Raw genomic sequence first — 27,850 nt, forward strand, 5'->3', positions numbered from 1 at the left:
CTGGTTGCTAATGACCATTATGCAAAGGAAACATACGCCACCGAAGAAAGAGGGGTTTGCGGTCGGTGGACTTCAGGGGCAATGAGGTTCTTTAGGAAGCAGAAATTCATGCGCATTCCCATCTGCGTCTAATCGTTCCTGCAGCTCTCCGAGCTTTATATATAAGAATGAAATATTTGAATAAATCAAACCCCCGTAGTAAATTCACAGGCCTAACGCGATGATCGGTAGGGTCACATGATGTGGTTCATCGCTAATGAGCATCTGGAGCCCTTTTCATTTAATCTCACATAAGAATCCTACATTTTATTTTGGTTTTATGTATCAAAAGATCAAAGAAACCCATTTAAATGTCCCTTTTTCCTTTTGGATTCATCATTTGTCATTTCTTCTTGACTTACGTAAAAAAAAAAATGTGCAATTCTGCCGCGATGTCTCAACCAAAACCAGATGCTGGCCTGTAGATCCCTGCGGGTTAAAGGCATCGCTTATTCTCTTCATTATACAGGATACTTACGTTTTATACGCATTAAAAATTCTTCCATCGTTGGATATAATTGATGTCCATTAGCTTCTCCTTTGATCCAGCGAGAAGAGGAGCCCTACGAGCCGGGCTTTCAGCTGGGTGGCTTTACGCTCAGCGAAGGAGGTTTGCCAACTACTAGAAGTTTTTCATGTTTTGTGAGATTCTTTTATTAGTGGTTATTAAACGTATGGATATAATAATCACGGCTTCTCCTCCATAGACTCTCCTGTGTTATATGAGCCCACCGGCCACCATGATAGCCGAGTGTCCCTTTAAACCATTTTCCTCTGCCTCTCTCCATGCGCTCGATCTTGCAGTAGAGGTGTTCGGCCGCACGCACCTTCTGCATGTCACACGCGTGTCATATAGTTCCAAAACCAGAATAAATATCAGAAAAAGGTTTCCACGAAGTACCTTGCATGGGATCTCCGGACACACGGCCCGCAACCTCCTCTCCGTCCCGCAGTCAGACACCCAAACGCCCTCAGAGCCGTCTCTTATGTGTAGCGGCGGAGCAGACGATTACATTAACCTGGAAAGGGCTGAAATTGCAATATTAACCCTTTCAGGCAGGGGGTAGAGAGCCCTCCAGCTATTGGCTTACATAAAAAAGCCCCTCTTACATTGCCGCAGACCTTAATGCATATTAAAGTGCGTACAAAGTATATGATAATATCCACTAATGACACCTGGCCCTAAAAACAAATCACTCTCTAGCTTTAACATCTCGCTGCACCATGTGGCCTGGCTGCATGGTCTGTGGGGCCGCATGAAATATTGCCATTAAAACAATAATTGTGCTAATAGCGCAATTTCTTCAAACCGGAACGCGGATTACAAGAGTCCTAGTAATTATGGTAATTTATTAACCAGGCCATATTAGTAGGTAATGATCATCTAAATGAGGCGTGCCCCTGAATACCTGATTTTCTACATTCAGCCGACTTGTACATTCTCATTCCTGACCCCGTGTAAAGTTACCTCCACTTTATTTGTTAAGAGATCAAATCTTATGCTCCTTGTTACTTCGGTACGACTTTATTCCAGATTTGTATGCTAAATGTGAATAAATACCCGCTGGTTCAAGATGAAATTCTTCGGGGCTAACAAGTTGTCCCTTTGGACCCATATTTCTTTTAATATGGAGAATGTTAGTGAGGCGGCTTCCCTGTGGTGGTGGGATTCCGGAAACCAAAACTACGGTGAATAAAAAGACAACCGGAGTCCATATGTATCGACATCAGCATCTGATTAGATAATATATATCTTAAAGGTTTAGAGAGCGCATCCTCCATGGACGGCATTAAAAGGTGCTCCGCGTCTTTAAGGCACAGCGTATCACGATCAGAGCCGGCCTTAGGTGTTCTGGCGCCCTGTGCGGGCTACTCTTCTGGCGCCCCCCCCATCCCAAAAAAGAAAGGAATAAAAACTTGTAACAAAACTCCCCTTTCTTGTTGAGTCCTGTGGTGGGAGCGGGAGGCGTCCGTCTTCCCTTTGTGTGCGCTTCACAGCTGAGCGCCGGAATATTCTGGCGCTCTGCATAAAACGCGGCACCGCGATGGAGTCACGGAGAGTGAGGAGCGCCGAGCGGTTGCTGAAAACTTCACAGGCGACCGCTCGGCGCCCCTGCCCGGGACAAAAATGAAAACATTGGGGTTTTTTTTCTTTATTTAACATGGAGGATGTTAAATAAAGTTAAAAAAAACAAACCAAAAAACCCCCGATGTTTTAATTTAGGTGCAGAGGGGGCGGCAGCGGCTTCGGACCCGGCGGTGGCGGCGGACCCCGCGGCGGCGCCCCCCGGAGTGTGGCCCCCTGGAGTGTGGCGCACAGGTCGCACCCCAAAGGCCAGCCCTGATCACGATATGAAGTCATATCCTGGCGCGTTATGTCTTAAAGGCGCAGTGCACCTTTTAATGCTGAAAAGTTGTTGATCTAATTATTATTCTGACAGCCCATGGCATCATCAAGGGATTGTTCCATCTTCTGGGTGAAGTCGTTATGTTTGAAGGATTTCTTTTTTTTTGCCTTCATCTGGTTCAAGGCAATTAGGGATATCTTGGCGAGGTTAAACTCGGACAGATAATGTCTTTTTTCATCCTTCAATTAGGAATATCACGCAAAAAACCCCAAATTGACATGAAGGTTCCTTAAAAATATCTCCTTATCTCCGCTTCAAGACACGACTCCCTCTGCGTTCGAATCTTAAATCTGCCGTCACACTAAGGGATTAAGGTCAACTTTAAATCACATACATTTTGTGATTTGTTTTTTTACCTGACATGAAAAAGATTAGACTTCCTAAGAGCAAACACCTGTAAGGCAGTAATATGTCATTACCACTCCGAGCCTCCGAGAGCGGGAAAAAAAGCAATTACTTATACGGAGCTCCTCTTGAATATTGACCCCAGTCTCTACAAAGCTATTTAAAGGTAATAATCAAATCATTGATTAGCTGGAGAACCGCTTATCTAATATATACAAAAAGAAATTGTCTAGTTCCTTATCACTTCAGGCAGTAAGTCTTTATCGCCTTTAAAGCCATTATAAACAAAGCAAAGCCTGGAAGCAGCTGTGATATTTAGGCTCGTTGTCTCCCATGACATAAGTTAATTATTTTTCTTCTATTTTTTTTTTTTAAATACTAATCTGTCGTGGCCCTTTTGACCCTTTACCCTTTTATTGTGCTGTTTTGTATAGCACTCGGCCTTTTGTTGGAGCGAAATGAGACGTCAAGACCATTTTTCACAAATCGTGAAAAAAAACGCAATTACTGAACTTGTTAATAATTAAAGGGATCGTATCATAAAAGCACGCGTAGGACAACACAAGTTGTGCTAAAAATGTATGCCAGATTGTAAGCCACGGGCTGGGCTGTGTTTACCTGATGCATCGGTTGATCTTATTCCCTCGTAGCCTTTGAGTTTATGTCCTGCTGTGTAAAGGGGGGCCGCTATATGGACCACTGGTGGTCTTCAAAACTTCTCATGACCTCAGAGTTCTCTTCATGCCTTCATGACCTCAGAGTTCCCTTCTTCACAACAAAGTAATGAAGAAAAGAAAGATGAAAAGAAAAGTTTAAAGAAACGGTTTAATGTCCGAGGCACCGTAAAGGTGTAAAGTGACTCCTCAGGTTTATATGCATTAAAGTGCATTTGATGGCCCCTTTAATAGGATCTCTCTGAGGGTCCCTTTGATTCTGATACAACTTGTGTGCCACGTGCAACACTTACTGTTACAATGTACGGAAACTAGCAGAATTGACTGAAGAAAGTATTTTTTTTTTTTTGTCCACAAACAACCGGCTTACTTAGAATAATAATATAGTGAAATGTATTTGGCTTTAACCCCTTAAGGACAATGGGCCATTGAAAACAATGCATTTTGAGCCCGCTTTGTTGTTAAGGGGTTAAAATGATTTAAAAGTAAAATGAATTCTCCATGAAAGCTTCTTTTTCTGATTTTCTGATTTGTTTCCCGCGGATCAGTATTCAGGCTGTACCCCATACCAGTAATGACTTTCTCCTCCATCGCAAGCTCTGGCTGGTAATGAAATATCATCGTGGCTTCCAGGTGTCTGTCCTTACACAACGTTTAATTTATTTTATGTCACCCAAAAAAAATAAATTGGGGGTAAATGTTAGCCTTAAACGTAAAATCCAATGCAGCTGCGTACATCAAAGGCAGCTGCCAGGAAATACTACACATTTCTGGAAGTTAATTACGCCTTACTCGCTCGCTATTATAACATATTGCACCGGTGCATACGATGTGCCCGGTCAGGGCCGACTTTCTGGGGGACCTGGACTTTGAAGTCCTCGATGTAAAAGCCAGAAGATGAGATTTCCTGGGGGCTGCGGAAATCAGCTGCATGAAACAATTAACCCTTCGATAACTTATGGCAAATGTCATATTGTTGTCGACTTGAATTTGTGTAGTCAGTAGGTACCAAGTCATGTGTGCTTAGTAGGTACGTGGTGAAGCCGAAGTGTTCCATCGGTGTTCCCTCCATGGTTCCCTCCATATGGATCAAACAAGGTGGTGATGTCATCTTCTGACATCAGACGCTCCTTGGGTGAAGCCGCATTTTGTATTTGGGAGTGGGGTAGATTCTGCAGAATGTCAATGAGTGTCCTACTTTAACCCCCCCTTTAGCTATTACAGGGCTTCTAATAAAGTAATACCCCAGGTGGGGTACCTGGCCCTAATAATCATTATAGAGTCCAATGAAAGGTTCCCTGCCGTCTGTCGCACAATTTCTCTGTATGGAGTAATAACTTGTCTGATGCTTCTCCTTCCAAATAGCACATGGTGTTTTTGAGTTTGATGATTATCACAATATGGGTTTCCTTTTATTATTACTTCGGTTTTCTTCTTCTTTTTTTTTAAGCCATTTTGCCCAAATGAAGACAGAAGACATTGTATCTTGTATCTTTTTCGGGTATATTACACCACCTACTGGTTTAGCAACCATTATTTTTGGTATTTCGATGTAAAATATAGCATTTGTGCTGTAATGACTGTACAGACCTCCTTAAACTGTTTACACCCCCAAACTGTTTTCCATGGGAGAGTCCCTCTTTTCTCCCCTGATGCCCCTCTTTCCTCCCCTGATGCCCCTCTTTTCTATGATCTCAGAATGTTTGCTGGGTATGAGGGTATCGCAGGGTTCTACAGCCATAAAAGCCCCAACAATCTTCTGGGGGTGTGGCTTCTTAGAGAGGCAGGGCTAGCTGCATGTTTGGGCGGGGCTGGCCCCAGTTAGGCTTTAATTGGTGCTGAGTGGGTGGAACCTGGGCGGGACACAGCAACACCCCCCTGCCCAGAGAATGAAGACACTGACCCAGAGAGTTCCTGGGTTTCATAACATATCATGGTGAGTCCTAACTCCAGAAGGACATTAATTACATTTTTATTTTTTTTAGATAATATTTGTTGTTTAAAAACCAAAGCCCTTAAATCATCATGTTTTCACCATGTTAAAAAGGAAATGCGGTAAGAAAAAAAGTAAATTACAAATAAATAGAAAAATTAAAAGGCAAGCACCGGATTGTAGTTAATTTGTTTAATTTTAAGCAGTTCCTAAGATGAGGAATTGGGCTTTCAGAGTTAAGCTTCTGGATAATGAACAGCTGGGCATGAAACTGCATTAACCGCCTATGCCGGAATACTAGTTAATTGGGATAATTAATTGGAAAATAATCATGTCTAATATAAAGACAGGGGCCTGCACGATTAACCGTCTTCCTACTGATTGTTCTTCATTCATTCGTCTTCTTTAGAGAGGTCACCTATACGCTTCCATTTGCTTTAAAGGGATTTACACATGATTTGGAAGAGGCATATTTTATAATTGGAATTTTTCTTTACATAAAAAAATATATTTTTATTTTTTACATTTTTCGTATTTTTTTTTATATTACATTCGAAGCTGTGGGTTGGCATTAATCCTTCATTATTTTTTTTTAAGAATTAAGAAGCCAGTTGCATGCTGGGACATATGTTCCAAAACAAAGGTACTCTATGTTTATGAATGTAATGTTTATTTCGAAATGATAATTCTGTTGTGGATTCAGAATCTTTTTTATATCCCAAGAGTTGTAGGTCTACGGTCCATGTTGGGTGATCAGTGGCTAATGCCGGCACCCGTGCAGAATAATCCTGTCTGTAAAAACACTTTGCTTTCCTAGTAGATTTTGGCCTGAATTATTCTGTCCAGATGGCCGGTTTGCGTGTCGTAGAAGCTCTTCCCCGTCCATAGGAGAGGGCACCTGGAACAGCTTTCGGGTTTAGAGGGCAGCAGGAAGCCGAAGCCAGGAATGCGCCGAGAATTAAAGTTGAATAATCGGACCTGACAATTAATTAATGTTCTGCCTTCGTCTTCGCACCGGATTTGATCAACGCTCTCTTCGCTCCAGATGCCTCCCCCTAAGCTGCTACTTGATAGATTGTAGGTGATGTGGTACATCAGACTTCCAGGAAACAATTCTAGCAAAAATTCTTGTCATTCTTTTAAGGCTTTAATTTTCTAAAATAATTTTATTTTTCTTTTTAAATCAGTTTTCATTCATTTGCCTCCGGTTGTAAGAAGAGAATTGGAGCAGTATGAATTGGGACCATTTTTTTGGTTTCTTTTTTGGGCCATACATTTTCGAACTACAAATTTTGTTTCCTGCTCTTTCAGTTCAGATGACATCCGGCTGACTTTTTTCATTTCAAAACAATTTTCATTCACTCACCCTCATTCACTCTCTCTCAATGTATCCCCACCTTCTCCGCCACCCGCTTTTGTTTCTCTGTCTCCATTTACGCAGCTCTGCTTCTGCTCTTTACTCTATTCTTCTAAACTCTTCTCAGTCTTATTTTTTTTGTCCGCTTCTTCCCGGTATTGGCTCCGTTAGCCAGACCCCCCACAATGTTTCCGCAAAAAGGCGGCGCCTCCGTGCACACCCTCTCTCCCTATTGGAGGAGTGGGGGAAAGGATTGCCCCGTGGTACTGGGTGTGACGGAAGCACCTAAACTCAATAATTAAGAGGGGTGTCCACGTACTTTTGGGCATATATAGTATAGCGCCATCACATTCAGCAGCGCAGTACAATAAAAACGGACAAAAGAGTCAAAGCATTGGGATTGTCATGTGAATTCCGGGCATCTGGTTTTACTAATAAGCTACCTCTAAATTGAAATGTTTGAAAAACAGGAAAATATAGAAAACAAAGTGATTTGAAGAGATAAGAACCTTTGGGATTTCATCATTGATGGATGAAGTGGGTGAGAAAAAATCCCTGAGGACAGCCGAAGGTAGAAAGCCGTGGAAAAGAAGAAAGAAAACAAACACATGAAAAATGACGATAAAGAAATTGCTTGAGGTTAGATGATTGAAAGGATTGTGGGAGAAAGATGCTTCACAAGTTAATTCAATATAGTGTGTGCGTGGCCTGTATACGGGATGTAGGCATAGACGCGAGAGAGTGAGAGTCACCAAGTCACCTGCATTCAAGCAGGGATTTCAGTAGTGAGAAAAGTATCAGTCATGCAGCGGCAGTTCGGCTTTCGGTGTTCTGTATATTGATAAGTTATTAGAGATGGCCGAGATGTAGCAGCTTGTTGGAGTACAATCCCCATCACCCTCACGCTTTTTTAGTCTATTATAAAATCATCTGTTAATCATATACTAATTTTACTTATGGAAAGCCATAATCCTGTGTAGTATTGCAAGTCCTGAAAGTATTTTTGTAGTCAATAAATTATAGAAAAAGAAGAATACGACATAAGAAAGGCAGATGTGATGAAAACAATCCTACAATGGTTCGGATCAGATGTGTTAAACTGACCTTGAAGGAAGGTCATCAAAAGGTTAAAGGTGACATTAAAGACATGGTTATAAGTATTGTGTACGTTCAATATGTGTAAAGCACACAGGTCTGTATTGTTAGAGTCAGATACAGGAGAAACGCTCTTCACCGCCATTGATTGCAGCGGACCGTTTAATCGATACGCGTTCTGTTTCAGCTAAAAAAAAATGCTTTCTGAGAATTACTTTCTGTCTATATCTATTAACCTGCGTCTAGAGATGAAGCCAATAAATCATTTGTTAGACGCCAATTACATTTATAAAAAAAAAAGATCCAGTGTATAGTGTCATTCAGCGTGTTACAATCACCAACGGCACTCACAGAGTTAATACGATAAAAATGCATAATTGGTGAAATGCAGATGTTTGATCAATACGGACAAACTGTTAGCAATGAAGGTCTTGTTATTTAAAAGTATGAGGCGTCCTTCCAGGGTCACTGTAAGTAATAATATTGTTGCCGTAGAACAATCTGGAAATAAGGTTTTGTTCAATGAAGATAGATTTTGCCCAAATAAATCCTCAAATGCGATTGGTCCACGGCACAACCTTCAGCAGCAGCGTATTGATCCGAAGCGGTGGTCTCCGCTGCCCCCTATGATGAGCGTTTGCGCTGCGTTTTTTAAATGCATCTACTTAAGAGGCCCATGGAGCAGTGGCGTCCCAGGGAGCCTGATTGTTGAATAGGGCAATTTGCCCCCCTTGCGTGGCAGAGGGGCTACCATCAGGCAGGTGCAGCGGGTGCATGACACCCAGGCGTTCACTTAGCAGGGGCGCATGCCAAGCACTCCACCCCCCCAATGGGCCAGGTCATGGAGATGATAAGATCTTGGCAAACTTTGCACCCCTATAAAGAAGATGCTCAGCTGGGTCAAGTAACACAGCGCTGTGACCCTGCCCTAGTCGTGTGGCAGTTTGCCCAGAGAATGATCGGCTGGGGGCAAGGTAAGAATGTGAATAAACATGTGGTCTTGGCATATGCTGTTAGAGTGTGCATGTTAGAGTTTGGTGTTAGTGATAACATAAGGTGTTAGTGTGAGCAGGTGTGTGTAGCGTATGGTGCGTTATGGTGTTAGTCTGTATGTAAGTGTGTGCGATTGTCAAGGGCAGTGCGACCAAAGAAATCCTTAACCCAGGTGCCAGCAGCCCTAGGCTCACCTCTGGCTGTGCCCGGAATATGCCACTGACCTTGAGATTCCACAAAAGGGGATCTGGCGTAAATTGCTCCACTCCCTTCTTATTTGTGCTCTGCCTCTCCAGACCTACCCGTTCCCAGGGGCTTCCAGCTTCTGCCGGGCTCAACTCTTTGAGGTGTATAAACATAGATTGGTGTTAGAGGTGGTGAAAAAATAAAACATGGTTTGTAATTCAACTACATTGAGTATTCAGGAGGCTGAGTGGAGACGACTCCCTTCCACCTTTGGGCTGATCCGCTCCCCAGTCTCTCTCTCATCCCATCATTAACCCCTTCCCACCCTCCAGTCTGCCAATTAAATAAACTCCCTCCCTTCGGTCTGATCCGAAAAAAAAAATTTAACCAAAAAATTGATTTATTTTTTTTATCCGATCAAAAAAAATAATCGCCCAACTAACCGATTATGAAAATACAGGAAGGCTTTGCACAATGTTTTGCAGCTGACATGCGGAAGGTAAAGATATGAAGCTGCATTGAAATCCTATACCGGATAAGCTGCTTTAGGCTGTTTTACAAAACTCTTTCACAAACTCTCCTTCCAATTCTCCCGTTAGCGAATAAACCCCATAGGATCTGAGGTAAGGAGGTAACACCAACTCATACAATACCCCATCCCATCATTTGTTTTAAATCATGTCTGTGTTGTGAAAAGCATTCCTGTGCAGCCATCTAGTGGCTGAACGGGATATTGCAAGTTCAGCTGCTAAGAGTATCTGGTTTTATTATGGCAGCATCAGACCACAGTAGTAAAAAAACATAGAAAGGAAACAAGGGTCCATATTCGGGAATATTTCTGGATTCTAAGGCTTGTAAAAAGAACATACTTTGGCTTAACACAGGTGGTGGAGGATGTTAAACACCTTTTGTTACTATGTTACAATTAAAAGCTTCCTTGCTTTCCATGAAAACAGCTCAGTGACCCCAAACTTTTGAGTGCACGTGTGCTTGCCCCCAGATATAATCCACTGACAGATTACACGGCCTAACCAACTATTTATGTTTTTGGGGGACAAAAGGTACCAGATCAGAGTCACGACAAAGTCTGGGATGACCCAAGCCTGTTCCACTGCGCAACAGATGCCCAAACCGGCTGTTGTGAGCCTTTAACCCTCAATACGCTCTTTACATCGCTGCTGCCAGACGAACGTAATGCAAAGAAAAATGTGTTACTCCCTGTAAATGTATTTTCTCTTAAGCAACGTGGCAGCGATTACCCTCTTAATAATGCTACATTAGCTCAAGTTATTCTGTGTAATAGGGAGATGGCTTTATTTTCAGATCCAATTCTAAAGACGTAAAACCCAACTGCTGCTGCTGCAGGATTAAGGAAGACATGAATGTAGCGACTCTTGCAATATTTTGTTATTACAGGAAAAGGGATGTTATACGCTACTTAGAGATAACTATAATAGAGACATTTTCCTTCCAAATGGTAGGTAGATCCGGGACAAAAGAAGTCGCCCAGACAGCCAGGCCCCTGCAGAAGTCTGCGAGTGAGATCCACAGTTCAGGTTAGGGGGTGGGGGAGGGTTATAAGCGAGTATTTGTGATTAAGGGAATGAATGAGTATATGAATGTTTGTGAATGAGTGTGTGTGATAGCATGGATGTGTAAGTGTGTGTGCATATACAAAATAGCACTCATGATGAGAATACAAAAAGAACAAAAACACAGGCTTTATTGAGAAAAAAAAATTAGAAATAAAAATAATTGTAACAGTGCCTAAATCTTTATTTTTCCATAACCTACATTTTTTTTTTTTCCAAATTAGATTTTTTTTTTTTACATTGTATGTCACAAAAAAAAGAAAATTAAATTACCAAAGTTTACACATACGCTTGATTCCAGTCTTAATGAAGGAAACAGAACAGAATAAAAAAAAAAAAAAAAGATACAAAAAAAAATAAACTCAGGTTGTTTGAGAATCGCATCTGTCTCGTGTCATGACAGCCGCGCAGCGTCTTGGAGTTTCTATCTGCCCGAAGCTGTTGGTGTAAAGGGTTCAGTACACGTACATAAGCTTTGCTTATTAGGACACGAGAACAGATAGACAGCGTTGCGTTCAGCTGCTGCCAGTCGCACGCAAGACCAGCCAATCCTCCATGTTTAACCCTAGGAGCGCCGGAGCGGGGAGCGCCACATGGCTAAACGCCGTGGCTTACTGTTAACTGGAGAAACCAACCTATTCTGTCCAGGGGAGTCCATGATGGGATAAACTGCTCTGACATTCATGTAGATTGAGAAAGAAAGTCCTAGGTTACTGCACAAAATAAAAATGATATTTCAGAGCTGCAAACCCAAATCTATTCTGTTTATCATAATACTGCGCTATTGTAGTTACAGAAGAGCCGTGTGCGTATCGAACTCATAGCCTTTTCACCACAAATCGACAGGCTTTAGCAGGGTGTACAAATGTTTTTGGCTGCATAGCTCCGACGCTCAAAGAGTTAAACAAGCATCAATAGTCATCTGATTTTTCTGTGCCAACGACTTAAACATAGAGCATATATTCAAATCGATTGCAGTGAAATGTATTCACATCACCTGTAACCTGAAGTCATCTAAAAATTACAATTTCGGACACACTAGCCAAGTACAAGAACAGGAAAATCTTTAAAAACAGAAGAGACAGGAGAATGGCATTTAAACGTGCCCCGATCAACTAAATGGCATACATTATGAGAGAAAAAAACAGAAAAAAAATCATGGCAGCACCCAATAGGTTGCTAAATTCACAGGCAGAAAAAAAAAAAAGTTCAAAAATGTTGTTTGGCGTAATTTAATACCAAATCTATACGAGGAAACAGGTGAATTTTCCACGTTAGAATAAGGATCCAGCATCCTCTAAATGTGCGCTGGTTAATTGGGTGTCATATATATAATATATATAAACATATATATTATACATAGACACAGAAAGATGACTATGATGAAATAAATGAGAATTTTTATTTCCAAATAAGACTAATCCTCCCTTTTGCAGTGAGCAGGCAAAGTCAGTTCAACACGCTATAATTAAAACAAAAAGAAAAAAAAAATTAAAGTAATATGCAAACCACAACATTTAGTTTATCTACATCCAGCTTAAACAGCAACACTTATAATATATCAACAATAATTTTTTAGCATTTTTTACCGTAGGGTACCTTTTTTTTTTATATGTTCTGATTATTTACAACTGTACAAGCAAAGCACACAATTCCAAGTGCACATATTTAATACAGTATTGACTATTTGCATTTACAATTCAACAATCTTTAAAGAAAAAAAAAGGGAAGAAAAAAAAAAAAGGAAAAAAAAAAAAAAATCAAATGTTTGCAATCTTAAAGGTATATTACAAAAAACTGTTGCTAGTTTCTGTACAACAGCGTTATTACTCGGGTCAGTCATAACACAGATACACACTGAAACCAAGTCATTTTATATTTCACTCGTGCTAACCCGTAAGGGGGGTCAGACTTAATTAACTCTAAGCTGTCTTATACAAAAGTTAAGGCAAAGTCATTTTCAAGTTTAAATAAAATTCAAGTCTTTAAATATTGGATGGAAATTAAAAAAAAAAAAAAATAAAAAAAAATCATAATAAAAAAAAACTAAACAAAAACCAAGAACAGCCGTTCGACGCTTCTACTGCCTACCGGGGTAGCAACACGTTGTGCAAGTGCCTCTGGCAGTTAAAAGGATAATAATATCAACATTTTGTGGAATCAACCGTACTCTACAAACGGAAAGTCCCGCAGTTCTGAATACTTCTTTTTATCTTTACATATTTCAAAAATTTAAATAATTTAGACTCATTTATTAGGAACATGCTAAATTTAGTGCATCCTTGTCCTTCAGAAAAAAAAGTGTATTTTGTATATAACGCGCAATTAATCTAGCCCTCGGGTGGGTATGGCGTAGACATCTCCAATTATTAAAGAAAAGAAAGAAAGAAAAAGACAAAACAAAAATCTACAATCACATGGATTGAAGAACTGGAAGGGTTAAGTCCCGCTGGGAGATGCCCGGGTGCAGGCAATGCACGGAAGGCCTCGTCGCCTCTCGAAAAGACCTCTAAGGTTGGAGAAACATGAAAGGAAATCCTAGATAGCCGGGTGTGATCTCTTTTAAATTTTAAGAACGATGTGCTTTCAAATTATGGGTTTGCGTCAATTTGCGTTAATCAAATGTGAAGCTGGATACGTGCTGGTAGCAAAGAATATCTGAAACCAGCAAAAAAAATAAAAAATAAAAAACAAAACTAGAATTTATAACAGCCAGTATCCTTCTGGTAATATTTAGTACACATCAGGAGGCATACTCATTCAACTTAAGTTCTAGCAGAAACTAAGTAACCAAAAGCCGGTTTGATATGAAGAATGGTTTAGTTGAGTAAAAGCAAAGAAACGGCATCGTGACGCTTTCACAACCGAAATGAAATCTAGGGAGAAAAAATTGGCATGAATGACTTACTAACCTGAAACAATTCAGGTCGACAAGGCAATATTTGTAGGGAAATTAACAAAACTGGGGACAATTTTTGATGGCCGAGTCTACCTGGCATTATCCAGCACCTCATTCATTGAGCGCGAGTGGGGAATGGTGGTTAATGTGCGATACGTGGGTCTCGTTTTTGGCCGTTTGCTTACTGAGGGGATTTCAGGGGGCTGCCGGGTTCTTTATTCACACGTTTTCCAATGGCCAGAGGAGGAGGGGGAGACCTGCGGCCGGACTGTCTCCTCTGGTCTTTGGGTCGCCCGGGGTTAGACTTTGCCGGCACGTTCTCTCTGGATTTCTCCGGAGCGTCCGCGAGTTTCCTTTCTTCTTTCCCGCACGAATTCAAGCTTTGCTTCGGTTCTTTTGAAGGCTGCAAAGCCAGGCCCTCCTTACTTCTCTGGCAGATTTCGGCATAACTGGGTTTTCGTAATTCCTGGGAGTCACAAAAGACGTGTATTACAGAAAAGAATGCTTTCGTTTAAGGAAGAGCAGTAAACATTGACGCCATTATGGATACTCACTGTAGCGGCTCCGTTAACCTGTACGGATTTGCTAGCGGTGCTCAGGGTAGCGGAGATCCGTTCTATAGTCGGAGACTCCCTCTGCGGAAAATCCACCATGTTGGACTCGCTGCAGAGGAAAGAACAGAATCAAATACATTACCTTTAAAATATTGTCATTATGTACAACATCGGCTCGCAAAAAACAGCTCTAAGGAAGGTTTAGATGCATACCCTATTACACCAGCGTATTGTAACACGTATAAAATAAGTAAAACAACGGTAACAACGGTACAATCTATCCCTCAAACCCTCTAGGCTGGGACAAGAAACACGGAAACCAGAAAAACAGATCTTACTCGGGGGAGCGCGCCGGTGAGGGGTGATTCAGGAACGTTACTGGCAGGGCAGCAGGGACAGGCAGTAATGGCTCCTGCGGGATTCCAGATGGGACGGTGTTTGTACTCGCATCCACGTTGACATTCTGAAATAAACCAGACAACGGAAAAACATTAAACAGAAAGCCTCGCGAGCGAACTGCGAGGGAAGAAGAAGCCACAAAATAATGTAACCATTTACAGGGCAATAACAAGCATTTTCACCTATTTTGTCAGTTCCGTCTTTAAGAGATACAAAAAAAACAAGAAAAGCACCACTCGACATACAATACCTGGAACAGAAGAGGGTGGAAAACATGAATTCTTACCTGGGACTTTTTTTTTTTTTTAAAGGGCATTCTTAGGCAGCATTCATAGGAGCCGCAAAACGTAGGGGAGGAAGAAAGCTTTAAGATGCCGCCACTTGTTACACAGTGTGATTAGAGACATGCCACAAAGAGTATAAAAACTGTGTGTGGGGGGGGCTTTACTGGGTGTGAAAATAGTGCTGCCTAAGGATGCACCAGGAAAAAAAAAAATTCCCATTTTCTTAGGCATCTTACTCAGCACTAAAAGAAGATATATCAAAGATGAGAGGACATGCTATACAAGGCCCTTCTACCCAAGAGTAGCATCCTCAGCATAGGATAGGACCAACCGGTGAGATAATCTTCAGGATTCTGTCCCGAATAGATATATCTGCGGACACTTCTTCACATACAGGGTGTGTAAGAGTTCTTCATTCTTGGTGGAAGGAGCCGGTTAAGTATCTCGCTTCTTATGAAAACCCAAAACACATTTTAGGAATGAACTCCGGAGGGGACTTTATGAATGGAAGTGCAGAAAAGGCTCGAGCAAAAGGCAGCGCTCATAATTCTCAGATTCTTCTTACTGTGGTAAAGGATAACTTTAAAAAAGGTTCTTGAGATTGAGAAAACGTAAGGAGGCTTGAAAAGATAAGGCATCAACTGATGAAGCACTAGGATCAGGTCCTATGGAGGCACTCCAGCTGTTTTAGTAGGACATAAAAATGAAGCGTCCGTCACCTTCCTCTTGGTCAAAGTCATGTTGAAGAGAATGAAGACCCTCAGGAGGAGAAGCAAGAGATAGAAATAGGGCTTTCCCGGCACCAGCTAGAAAGAGAGAATTCTTACCTGGGAATTCCTTTTCCTTGTCCATTTCCAGGTGGCACATGAGAAGAGAAGGCTCCGCCTACCAGGTAGGGCAGGAAATACTATAAAAAAAGGAGACCTCCCCCTTCCTCCCCAGTGTGGTTAAAAAGAAAGACTCAGGCAAATAATAGACAAGCAAAAGTAAATTTAATGGGTGGGAGTAAAAGTGTGCCACCTGGAAATGGACAAGGAAAAGGAATTCCCAGGTAAGAATTCTCTCTTTCCCTTGCCATTCCAGGTGGCACATGAGAAGATTTAGCAAGATAGGGAGGGAAGGATTCCAGTCTGCAGGACACGACAACCAAATTGAGACTCGTCAGAGAGATGAAGGTTCAGCCTGTAGTGCCTTACGAACGTATGAATCGACCTCCAGGTCGCTGCCTTGCAAATGAGAGACGGATTCACCCCGGAGAGTTCAGCCCAGGATGTCGAGACGGATCTGGTCGAGTGTGCCTTCAGGCCGGAGGGAGGCACTCTTCCCGCGGAGATGTAACATAAGGTGATTGCGTCCTTAAGCCAGCGGCTTATGGAAGCCCTGGACACTACTCTGCCCCTGCGGGTCCCCGCAAAGGACAGGAATAGTGCGTTGGATTTCTTCCAGGCGGATGTACGCGAGAGATAAGACAGGATACATCTCCGCAGGTCTAGCGAGTGGAGTTCCAACTCCATGGGATTCTTGGGATCCGGACATAACGTAGGTAAGACGATCTCCTGATCCGAAAGGAAAGGTGAGACAACTTTAGGGAGAAAACTCCGGTGGTAAACGGAGGATAACGCAGTCCGGCAGAATCTTGAGAAAAGGTTCCACTCTGGAGAGAGCCTGGAGCTCACTCACCCTCCTAGCAGAAGCGAGTGCTACTAGAAGGACAACCTTGTAGGTGAGCAGCTTTAGAGAGGTATCCTCTAGAGGCTCAAAAGGAGATGTGGTGAGTTGGTGCAAAACGAGGTTAAGGTCCCAAGGTGGAACCGACGGACGGAGCCTAGGGCGAAGTCTGCACATCCCCTTAGAAAATCTGGAGATCCAGGGATGGGAAGCCAGATTGGAGTCCAAGCAGTTGCTGAGAGCTGAGATCTGAGATCTGGATCTTGATAGTAGCAGGTTGTAACCCGTTATCAAAGCCGTCTTGTAAAAAGCGTAGCACCTCATGGATGGATGGAGAGGATACTTCGTGCCCATAGCACCAGGTGATGAACGTTTCCCAAACCTTCTGGTATTTAGCAGCCATAGTTTTCTTGCGGCTGGAGAGAATCGTTTCCACTACCGATGAAGTTAATCCCCTTGAGGTCGGGATCTCCCTTCAGAAGCCATGCTGAGAGGTTGAGCCGGGAGGGATCTGGGTGGAGAACAGGGCCTTGAACGAGAATATCCCTCACCTGAGGAAGAAGCATGTGCTCGTCTACGGCCAGGTTGATAAGGTCCGAAAACCAGATTCTTCGAGGCCAGAAAGGAACAACCAGGATGACACTGAGGGTTTTCTCGAATCTTCCGGAGCACTCTGGAAATAAGGGGAAGCCGAGGAAAAACATACGCGAGATTGAAATCCCAGGTCTGCGAGAGTGCTTCCAGGGCTCGGGGACGGCCGACTGGAGAGAGAGAAAAAAACTCCTGTACCTGTTCGGTTAGGTGCGTGGCCATCAGGTCTATCTGAGGAGTACCCCATTTCTCCGTGATGAAAGCGAAGACCCTTTTGTGTAAGGACCATTCTCCCGGAAGTACCGAGTTCCTGCTGAGGTAATCCGCCTCCTGATTCAGTGAACCCTTGAGATGAACCGCGGAGAGAATGCAGAGACTGAACTCCGCCCATCGGCAGATCTGAGCGGTCAGGGTCTGCAGGCGCCTGCTTCTGGTGCCATTTTGTTTGGACAAATAGGCTACAACGGTGACGTCGTCTGAAAGGATCCTGATGGACCTGTGTCGCAGGATTGTAGACCAGAACCTTACAGCCCTCCAGACCGCTAACAGAAATTTGATGTGCAGGTCTGATTCCCGAGGAGACCAAGTTCCCTGGGTAATATTGCTTCCCATAACAGCACCCCAGCCTCTCAAACTGGCGTCGGTGGAAATTACCACCCAGACTCTCGTCTGCCAAGAGAGCCCCTGTGAGAGATTCTGGCTGTCAGCCACCATCGGAGTGACTCCCGAACGAAGGGGGAAAGTTGGACGTTCTTGCGAAAGGACATCCTGGAGCGATCCCAGTGATCCAGCAGGAACTGTGGAGGAGGTCTTGCATGAGCAAGTGCCCAGGGAACCGCTGAGATGGAGGAGGTCATTAGGCCGAGCCAAGACATGATGGCTCTAATGGACACTGACTTGTTCGTTAGAACCGCTTGTGTGAATTCCCTCAATCTTGGGATCTTGTCCCGAGGGAGAAACGTCCTCTGTACGTGTGAATCGAGGATCATTCCCAGAAAGGTACGACGTCTGTTTGGAAGTAACTGTGACTTGAGTCTGTGTACTAGCCATCCTAGGTCGTGGAGGGTCCTGAGAAAAAAAAAACTCCAGATGGGACTGGAGCAAAGTTGCTGAGACTGCTACGAGGAGCCAATCGTCCAGATATGAGACCACCTCTATGCCTATTTGCCTCAGGAAGGCCACGACCACCGACATGAGCTTCGTGAAGATCCGAGGTGCTGAAGCAATTCCAAACGGAAGAGCCCGAAACTGAAAATGTCGAATCGCTTGAGGTAATGGAACCGCCAGACGGAGGAATCTTGGTGGTCTCTTCTGATGGGAACATGAAAATAGGCATCCCGCAGATCTATGGTGACCATGAAGTTCCCTGAAGAAATGATCTCTGTGGCGGACTTCAGGGATTCCATCCGGAACCTGTTGTATCTGATACAGGTGTTCACCACCTGTAGGTTGATTATTAGCCTGAATTTCCCGGATGGCTTTGGACAAAGACTTGGGAGTAGGTTCCCTCTCCTATCTCTTGATGAGGAACCGGGACCAGAGCTCTTCGAGAATTAAGTTGTTGAGCGTGGAGAAGAAACCCGATCTTTTCCAAGGATCTGCAGGGGGCATGGACAGCAGGAATTCCCGGGCAGGTAGGTGAGTAAGCTCCAGAGCATAGCCTTGTTCTATGATACGAAGGACCCAGGGGTCTGAGGTGATCTCTTCCCAGGCATGAATGAAACCGGTCAACCTGCCCTCTACCTGAAGCCTGCTGGCATCAGAACCTTCCTGCTTTACTGTCCCTGCCTACCCCGAAAGGACTGGTAGTCCTGATTGGAGGTTCAGGGCCTGTAGGACTCTCTCTCTCTTGGAGCTCTGTAATAACTCGATCTGAAACAAGGTGGTCCTTTCCTCTGAGGTAACCAGTGCTTTTCCCCCGTGGTGGATTCTAGGATCGTGTCGAGATCGCTGCCGAAGAGGTGGCTCCCCTGGAACGGAATGCTGCACAGCTTGTGTTTAGAGGCATTATCAGCAGACCATGACTTAAGCCAGAGTGCTCGCCTAGAAACCGCTGAAAGCGCAGTGGCTTTAGCAGACGTACGGACTGATTCAATGGAGGCATCGGAGATGAAATCAACTGCTAAGCAGGTGTCGGACAGGTTGCTAGTGACCTGCACAGTCTCTCGAATAGCTGCAAAGTCTTCCACCGCCTGTTGGAGCCAGATTTTAATGGCTCTAGAAGTTGACACCATAGCAATCGCTGGACGAAATTCGCCGCTGCTGCTTCAGAAGACCTTTTGGCAGACCTCAGCCCTCTGGTCCATGGGGTCTTTGAAATGGGCCGCGTCTACCAACGGAATGGCTATTTTTTTTTTTTTTTTTTTTTTTTTTTTTTTTTTTTTTTTTTTTTTTTTTTGTGGCCTTGGTTACTGCGGTGTCGACTTCGGTTCGGGGACTTCCCAGGCCTCAGAATTCTAATTATCGAAAGGAAAAAGCTTCTTGGTTCTCAAGGATGTGAAGAATCTCCTGTCAGGAAATTTCCACTGCTCTGTGATAATGGCAGAAAGAGAATCGTGGACTGGAAAGGTCTGCGGTTTCCTAGAGCGACCCTGAAAAGGATCTGGTTTTGCAAATGGTATGTCCTCCTGTAGATTCAGAGTAGAGTTTCCCTGTTTCTGTAGTCATATTCAAAAAGGAGCCAAATAATCTTCCGGGTTATCCGGGAGGTAATTTGGTGGACCCTGCTGGTAAGGTTGTTGCAGGGGTGCCTGAGAGGGGCTTGCCATGGCTCGAAAACAGTCAAAGGTAGACTGAAGTTCCCCCTTCAACCAGGAGGTAAATTCCGTTGCGGAAACTTCTTTAGGCCGAGAGCAGGAGTTGCACGTTTTGACCGAAGGGTCATGCAGGGTCTTTTGCAGGATGAACAGGCTTGTGTTTTGACTTTCCCACATATTTCCTATGTGGGGAGGCTTCAGGAGGGATATCCTGATTTTTATCTGACATGACTGAGGAGAAGAAACACAAGCTGTAACTGAAGAAAACAATGGCATAGGCAACGTAAAACTTCTTCCAAGCAAAGAGGGCAACACCTACTTGAAATGGCAGTAGACAATCCTCAGGCACGGGCAGGCACAATAGCAGAGAGGTAGATGCAAAACTACAGCACAGAAACCAACAGCAAGGAAAGATCTTACCCATTCTGGCGTTGTATACAGAGGCATTTAGGTGCCCAGGGCCGGAAACCTCACATCCGGAAATTCCCAGCCAATTGACCTCTCGTGACCCCGGGTCGCTGCACCGGAAGTGAAGCCGATTGGAGATCTGAACGTGTGCCGAGAAAACCGGCACAGCCGGTTAGAGATCTCCTCCTGCCGTGCCACACTCTGAGGATTCCCCGGGACGGAGTGAACCGGAGCCCGGGGATATACAACCCAGTGAGCCCCCTGGGCTGTGGGCAGAGCCGAACGAGGACTGAGCCTCGTGTGCGTTGCCGCGATACACGCGGAGTTGCAGCCTCCGAGGCTGCCGCACGAACCCTGGATCCACACGGGACCGCTGCCGGGTATCAGAAAAGGACGCCCCCCCGGGGCTCCGAGAAAACAAAAAAAGGAAGGAAAGGTAAGCTTCAGCCTAACCGCTACCTGAGTAGGGCAGGAAACAACACTGAGGAGGAAGGGGGAGGTCTCCTTTTTTTATAGTATTTCCTGCCCTACCTGGTAGGCGGAGCCTTCTCTTCTCATGTGCCACCTGGAATGGCAAGGGAAAAGACTCTCCGAATTTATAATGGGCCTTGAATTAGAAGGTCCAGACATACCAGGGGTGGAAGGCAGGGTTGGACTTACACGCTCAGCACATCTGAGAACCAAGCCGTCCGAGGCCAAGCTGGAGTCATCACAATTACGGAAGCACCACTCAGTCGGATAATCGGCACAACTATGGGTAGGAACGGCAGAGGTGGAAAAACATAAGCCAGAGGAAATCCCAAGGTTTATGGACTCCCAACAGGGGAAAGGAATACAAACAGCTGCAGATGCAACTCTTGCACATATCTTCCTGTGACGATCTCATTCCTCCTTGTTGATGACGGCTGGAAGCCAACAGTCATTTTATGTGGCAGATGTTCCCAAAGACAGAATCCTCCGAAGTTCAAAGGGGTTGCCTGACCATAGTTTCTTCTTTTAGGCCTGAATTCCCTGTACAGAAATATGTCCTATATGGACTCTTCAGCCAAACAGACCTAATTCAGGGGTCTTTGATGAATGGACGAGCCGAGAGACGGACCAATGGGAAGCGGTGGTTGAACTACTCTGTCCAGGGACGGAGGAAATTGGGGGGGGGGGGCGACGAAATACACACCAGACCAAGAAAAAAAAAAACTAAACTAAAAGACGGGTTTTACTTTGCTCGCGCACGTCCAGCTAAGTTACACCACTGTGTGTATAACATGAAGACGTAGTCTAGAAGTCCCCGGGGGTAGAACTATCAACATGCAGATTATTCTCTCTCTCGAACTAGCTCTAGATAATTCAGTGTAAACTCACTGCAGTAACCGATAAACCCACCTTGTCTTTCGATGTGCTTATTACCATGCTTGCTAGCCTGGTTTCAAAGAAGTCCTCCGGCTTTAAGTTACCAGCAGCACCAGGTAACGGAGGGAAACTGGACAACCCCAGTTCAAAGCTAGGAGATGGAGGCTTTATAGGAGGAGGGGACTGCGTCTGTCCTCTCTGAAACACACAAAAAAATAAAAACCATTCAGCTGGCTATACATTTCTTTTAAAGTGTATTTTTTTGCTCATCACAGTGTTCTTATAACTAGGCAAAAAAAAATAAAAAAAAAATTATATATATATATATATATATATATATATATATAATCAGCAAGATCTTTCAGAACATAAACATCTACTCTCAGTAATGTCCCGTATGGCTGCTCTGTCATGTCTATCTGTAATGGGTTACAGTCTTTAATCAAAACAAATAAAATGTTTAGAAATTATATAGCATTCAGGTTTTCACCAACTCACCGAGAACTTATCTTCTCTTTTTTTTCTGTAACCGTAAGAATTTTTCCTGGGAAGAAAAAACGCATGTCAATCATCAACGGCCACCAACAATCACAGAACAGCAGAGCGCTTTTAAAATAAGTTAATTTGAACTATATTATATATATATAAAAATTAAGCCATTTTTATTCTGATACTAGTAATAAATGATTGAGTCAGAATGAAAAACAACGAATCATAAGGATTTTCTTATACTTTAACGTCTATGGGGGGGGGGGATTAGTTGAACATAAAGATGCTCACCGCCCTCTGCCGAGACCAGGCGAAGTTTCAATATTTGTGGGTTCTACTCGGCCAGTGCCAACATCTCTTTTTACAAAAGGCGACGTGTTCTGCATTCGTGCCCTGGTTTGCCCGGGCTGCCGCGTCGGTGGCCCTCGCACACCGTTTATTAGTCTGTCAGTAGTAGTAAAGTTGAAGATAGTTGGCCCATCAAGCAACGCTGGCCCTCTATCTGTACTTGGCACTGTATGCCTCAGATGTGACTTGCCAGGATTCCTGTGGATATAACAAGTATTCAGATAAGTAATAAAAATGTAACCGTTTCACTACAAATACCATCAAGAATAAGAGATATGGTGCAAAATAAGGACAAAATGCCAAATGTACATATACATCAATAAAGCAGCTTTGGATACATTTTATGTGGAAGCCGAGAACATTTTGTTAGTCTTACTTGTTATAAGCGTGAAAAGGGGGGTTCATACAGAATTAAGGTAGTAGTGTTAAGATGTTTGGAGCCAAGGCTATCTGGATGCTCTTCGGATTACCTAAAATGCTCTTTACGTTATATGATGCAATCTCAAGGCTGCAGCTGCTTTCATTGGGTGGTTCATTTTTTCGTAGCCGGGAAAGTGTGAGGTTAAATTATGAACGGGCCTTTACAACGAGGGTAGAAATTATAATAAAAATAAAGCAGTAATGTCACTGTCCTTGGCGACACTTACCTATTCCTAGGTGTGTACGGTCGGAGTGACGTTAAAGGTGATGCTGTTGGCTTGAACGTAGGAGATGAAAACCCATTTATGAATCCAGTATTGGGGAACGGTGTCACCTAAAGTCAGAAGCAACAAACAGGTTAATATAAATGCAGCCAATAACCAATAAAAATAGTGGCAAAAAAAAAACAAAAAAAAAAAAAGTGAAGTTCTCTCCCTTCCCCACCAGAACCCTTACAAAAGCAGCTTTAACAAAGCCAAAAGCAGCAATTATAGAGATCCCAAGAAAGGGAAGCTACCTTTCCCCATAGCACACACTTACAGGGTTAATTTTCTTTAATTATATCTCATTATAATCTACAAACGCTCCTTAACCACATTATACGTTTATTTAGTGCACCGAACTGTAAAACGTAAGGTTTGGGAAAGAGTCGGATCCACTTTACATCATCCTTGATTTGGTCCACCGTACACTCCAGAAGGGATAATAGACTTTTTAGATTCTATGTCATAATGGGGGTGGAGGGTGTTTAACAAATATCCAAAAAACAAACAAAAACAAAAAGTCCGTACTTGCCTCACAAGATAGCAAAAACTACTGAAAATTGGTATCAGAGTCCATGCAAGAATTATGAAAGTACAAAAACACCAAAAACTGTAGTCATCGAGGCCATTTGTGAAAGTTGTAGAGGCATGAATTGCACCTGCCGCTGAGCGCTGAAGGGTTAAACATATTAAAGTCATACCAATGACGGGTCCAGGTAGCTGTGTGCGGTAGACCATGTCTGTGGCGTGATTAAACTGTAGAGTGGAAACTGCTGCTGCGGGCTGTACACGGGAGGGATGTAGAACGACGTCGTGTAGCGTTGCTGGGTATACAGGTTCATATCCACAGGTCTATAACCATTCTTTGGCAAAAACGTATTGATGGCGATAGCCTTTGCCTTTATCCGAGCCTGCGAGAGACAACACGTTAAATACGGCTCACGGCGTCGAGAAAACAGGCCAAGGAATAAACGCTGGCATCTTACTTTTATAGGCTTCCCTTGAAATGTTTTTACTTCTTCTCGGAGGTACTTGTAAGCCTGAAGTTACAAAGCAGAACGGTCATCGATTGGTTACGACAGTCCAAAAACGACACAAATAAGCAAACTATTTCGACGTCAAAGGGTTTGTGGAAATCAAACAAAAATTTCAATTCAGTTTAAACTGATAGGAACGCACAAATATCACTTTACACGAAGGTAATTCTTTGTCTTGCTTTGATATGTGCTGATAATATTATACAGCGTGATTATATATACAGCACTTCTTATGCAAGCACCATCACATTGCTTTTTTTGTATTGTTGTTTCATATATTCCACCTGTCATTTGCATTTTTTTTTTTACGTTATCATATGGTGAAGCCAGACAGAGTTTCTACATTAGTTATAACATCGCCAATACCGATACATCTTGTACGTCTTAAGGAAGGCGACCCAACATCGCAAAACTCTGAACGCCAAGTCGCATGCATTGAGATTTGCCTGGAGTGTCTTCGCTTGTTGTCTGGAGGGGGTTAATAAGTCTCCCTTTTGTTTAGTTTTAACACCATTTAGCTATTCTTTAATCTGTTAAGGACATGAAATACGCCAAGCTTAACATTGGTTCATAAGCGAGTTACCTGTTGTGCGTCTGCTTCTGATTCAAACGTAATAAACCAGTTGTCATTATAGGCAAATTCACAATTAATAAACTTCGGCAAATTCTCTCCCTTGAAGAGGGCTTCCACCTCCTAAAAAATAAAGCGCACGTCAAGGTTACAAAGGAACATAAAATGCAAAACAAAAAAACTTAGAATATTTTTAAATATTTTAAATTTAAAAAAGACAATAAAGAGGAACTTTTAGTGGAAACTTATTGCTATGGGTAGCAGTCATAGGACTGAACGTAACCGCTCTGATCTCAATATTATTTCAATCCCTCAAACAAGTAGACGATAACTTTCCTGTCCTTTTAATTGTTCTTGTTCTACTTGAAAAGCAGGCAGGAGGAAATACGTTAATCTGTACTTGTGTCGCTATGGGAAGAATAGAAGGAGTTTGTTCTTTTTGTTTCTTAACTATATTGGCAAGAATTCCATTTCTAATTTTTTTTACCTCGATAGGTGTAGACTCTGGAACTTCCCGTAAAATCACAATGCACCGATTCTGGTTCGGTCTCACCTTCTCTCCTTTCTCATCAACTTGGACCAAAGGCAACGCTGTAACAAGCAATATAAAAACATTAGTAGAGCAATGATTAACGAATATGATACTTTATACATAGTTTTAGAGACGTTACATCCATTATATATATAGTTTAAAGGCATATGACAGCTTAGTGACCGCTTGCAAACAGATGAAGGGTATTCTGCAGAAGTTGCCCATTAGACCCCCCCCCATTGGCTACAGCACATTTCAGAAGTGCATTAGATCAGCAAAAACATTTCTCCATTCTCATCTGAAGCATTTTTCCCCCGCTACGGATTCTTACTCACATCGCAATACTTCAACTATTAAGTCCATATCTGTGCTGAGTTTCTTTACATGATCCAGGTTTGCTACAGTCATAATTGGCACATACTGATCGCTGTCCATTTGTGAGATAAGGTACATGTCGCTGGCCAGATTCTCTCTGCAAGGAAAGAGGAGAAAAGCATTGTGGGTGCAATCCCAAAATATATAATCATATTGTCACAAGGCAAGACCGAGGGTCTTAGAGGAAAAGAAGTCGGTGCACAGAGTACTTTACTTTCCTCTTTAGTGGGGCTGCCAGAAAACTGTCCCTTTAAAGAATAAACGCCAATAACCAGGCATAATCCTGTTCCTAACAATTCTTTCTGCCATAGCGCAGTCCTATATGAATAGTCTACTTCATTAACAAAACCACAAAAAAGCATAGGTTTTCTTTGTTAACATCAAGAAAAGGCAATAAAGCCCGTTTTCTGCAAACCTGGTTTTAGTTTTAATAGTATCTGATTTATTCCTCTTAATGCCATAAGAGCAGAGGGATGGCAGATTTTCCTTGAGGTGGGAATCACTCCATTTGAATAATTATAAAAACCTGCAAGGCGAGGACATCTCTGTAGGCACAGAAAAGGAAATATACACATATATATAATAATAATTTAAAGAATAAACCATCCTGCTCCGACATCTTGGGTGCTCTTTTCATGTAGTACCCTCTTATTAGTGCTGAAAAATTTCCATGGGGTAAAAGTAGCAAGCTTTCCGAACTGGTATGTTTTTCCAGTACACTTCCACGTAGGCACAATTTGAGGCCTGTTACAATCAAAAGAGAGAGAGAATCTGAACCCCCCCCCAAAAAAAAAAATCTAGAACGGCACCTACCGAGATAAGCAGAATTCCAGTGTTTTTTTAAGCAAATCCCGAAGATCTTCTTGACTATCCGGCTGCGATGAATTGTTTGCGCCTGAATCTTCATCGAGAGGAGAAAAAAAATGTAAAGAAAATAAATAATGCAACGTGACGGTAAGAGGGTTAGGTTAAGGTAAAGAAAGATTGGTCCACATAGACTGAACCTCCTGTTCCAATCACGGATTTAATGAATGGCTGCAGTTCCAAGGAGTCGTAGCAAACGAAAAGCAGCAGCTCGCGTAAAAAGTCACACAATAGTTTTCTCTAACAGATTATTATCTTTTATTGAATCTTACAGCCTGAAGAGGTACCTGAATGGGGGGTTTCATGCATAGATTCATATTCAGGGTTTCCCAGAGATATAGTGTTCATGTCGGTTTGGTCTGACAGAGGTATGGATTGAGATGGATCTGGCAAGGCTGTTAATACTGCATTCTGGCCTTTTTTGCCACCTTCTCCGATGGTATCCAATCCTGAAACATCAAAAGGCATTGATCAGTCAACGAAAAGCACAGCTTCAACGGAACATTACCGAGGGTGGTAGGGGAGTGGAATAGCCATCCAGCTGAAGTGGTAGAGGGTAACACAGGGGTAGGAGATTAAACATGCATGGAGAAGGCATATGGCAAATCGGATGGTTCTGATCTGCCCAATTCTTTGTTCCACGCGGGGTACGTAAGGAGCTTGTGCGCAGTCAGAGATTGGACTCCATCTCATTTGAAAATGGTTTGGAAAATACGGCATCCGAACAGCTGGCCAGCACTGCGCTGAAATAAATCCTTAAGATGACCATTTCTGCACTAAAAGTGGCAGTCCACCATGTGGCCTAACCTTATTACGATTTAAAAAGCCCAGGAAACAAAGGGCAGGTTACCTGGGGACACATATCCAATGGGACGGACAAGACCCTACCTCCCATAAATAATTCCCACGCCAAAAAGCAATACAAATTTTATTTTCAAATTAAGAAAAAAAATCCCAAAATGCTGCCGCCTTCACTTCAGCAAATGTGAAAATGTGTAGGGGATCCGCCGGCACTTTATAAATAAACGTAATACAATGGATCTCATACCTTCTTTTGCAGAATCGGGGGGCTCGTCAGGCAGTTCCTCCCAAGACTGGCCCACCGTCCCGTCAGCAGCGGCGCTCGCTTCCACGTGCAACATGTGATTCCCCCATACTTTAGCATTGGGGTTCAACTCGGAAACCTTGGTTGATTCCTAAAGGAAAGGGCGGGAAAAAAAGACATAAAAAATAAAATACAAATAATAATAAAAAGCCATCCTCCAAGTGTTTCATTTGATTAATATATTTTAACACGTTGTTGCACATGAAATAAAAAAACAAAAAACCTAAAAACCAAGAACGAGAGCTAATTATAGACATCAGTTAGGCGTTATAACGGTCGTACAGAACCCCGAGCCCACTAATGGCAAAATCGCAAATT

General features: G+C 43.0%; 1 protein-coding gene across 2 annotated transcripts in view; it reads right to left on the reverse strand.

Moving 5' to 3' along the window:
* Positions 1 to 13,343: 13,343 nt before the first annotated feature.
* LARP4B (La ribonucleoprotein 4B) overlaps positions 13,344 to 27,850 on the reverse strand; it is a 31,414-nt gene continuing 16,907 nt past the window's right edge. For both annotated transcript variants that reach the window (XM_053466086.1, XM_053466085.1), the window contains 15 exons: positions 27,476 to 27,623; positions 26,715 to 26,876; positions 26,377 to 26,464; positions 25,524 to 25,660; positions 25,144 to 25,247; positions 24,669 to 24,779; positions 24,035 to 24,088; positions 23,750 to 23,959; positions 23,013 to 23,119; positions 22,309 to 22,563; positions 22,027 to 22,072; positions 21,562 to 21,726; positions 14,414 to 14,538; positions 14,076 to 14,184; positions 13,344 to 13,987 (listed from right to left, as the gene is read on the reverse strand). In XM_053466086.1, the coding sequence (XP_053322061.1) occupies positions 13,703 to 13,987; positions 14,076 to 14,184; positions 14,414 to 14,538; positions 21,562 to 21,726; positions 22,027 to 22,072; positions 22,309 to 22,563; positions 23,013 to 23,119; positions 23,750 to 23,959; positions 24,035 to 24,088; positions 24,669 to 24,779; positions 25,144 to 25,247; positions 25,524 to 25,660; positions 26,377 to 26,464; positions 26,715 to 26,876; positions 27,476 to 27,623 (2,106 nt within the window). In that variant the 3' untranslated portion in view covers positions 13,344 to 13,702. The remainder of the gene's footprint in view (positions 13,988 to 14,075; positions 14,185 to 14,413; positions 14,539 to 21,561; positions 21,727 to 22,026; positions 22,073 to 22,308; positions 22,564 to 23,012; positions 23,120 to 23,749; positions 23,960 to 24,034; positions 24,089 to 24,668; positions 24,780 to 25,143; positions 25,248 to 25,523; positions 25,661 to 26,376; positions 26,465 to 26,714; positions 26,877 to 27,475; positions 27,624 to 27,850) is intronic.

This window comes from Spea bombifrons, chromosome 5 (assembly GCF_027358695.1).
Source record: "Spea bombifrons isolate aSpeBom1 chromosome 5, aSpeBom1.2.pri, whole genome shotgun sequence".
Lineage (NCBI taxonomy): Eukaryota > Metazoa > Chordata > Amphibia > Anura > Pelobatidae > Spea > Spea bombifrons.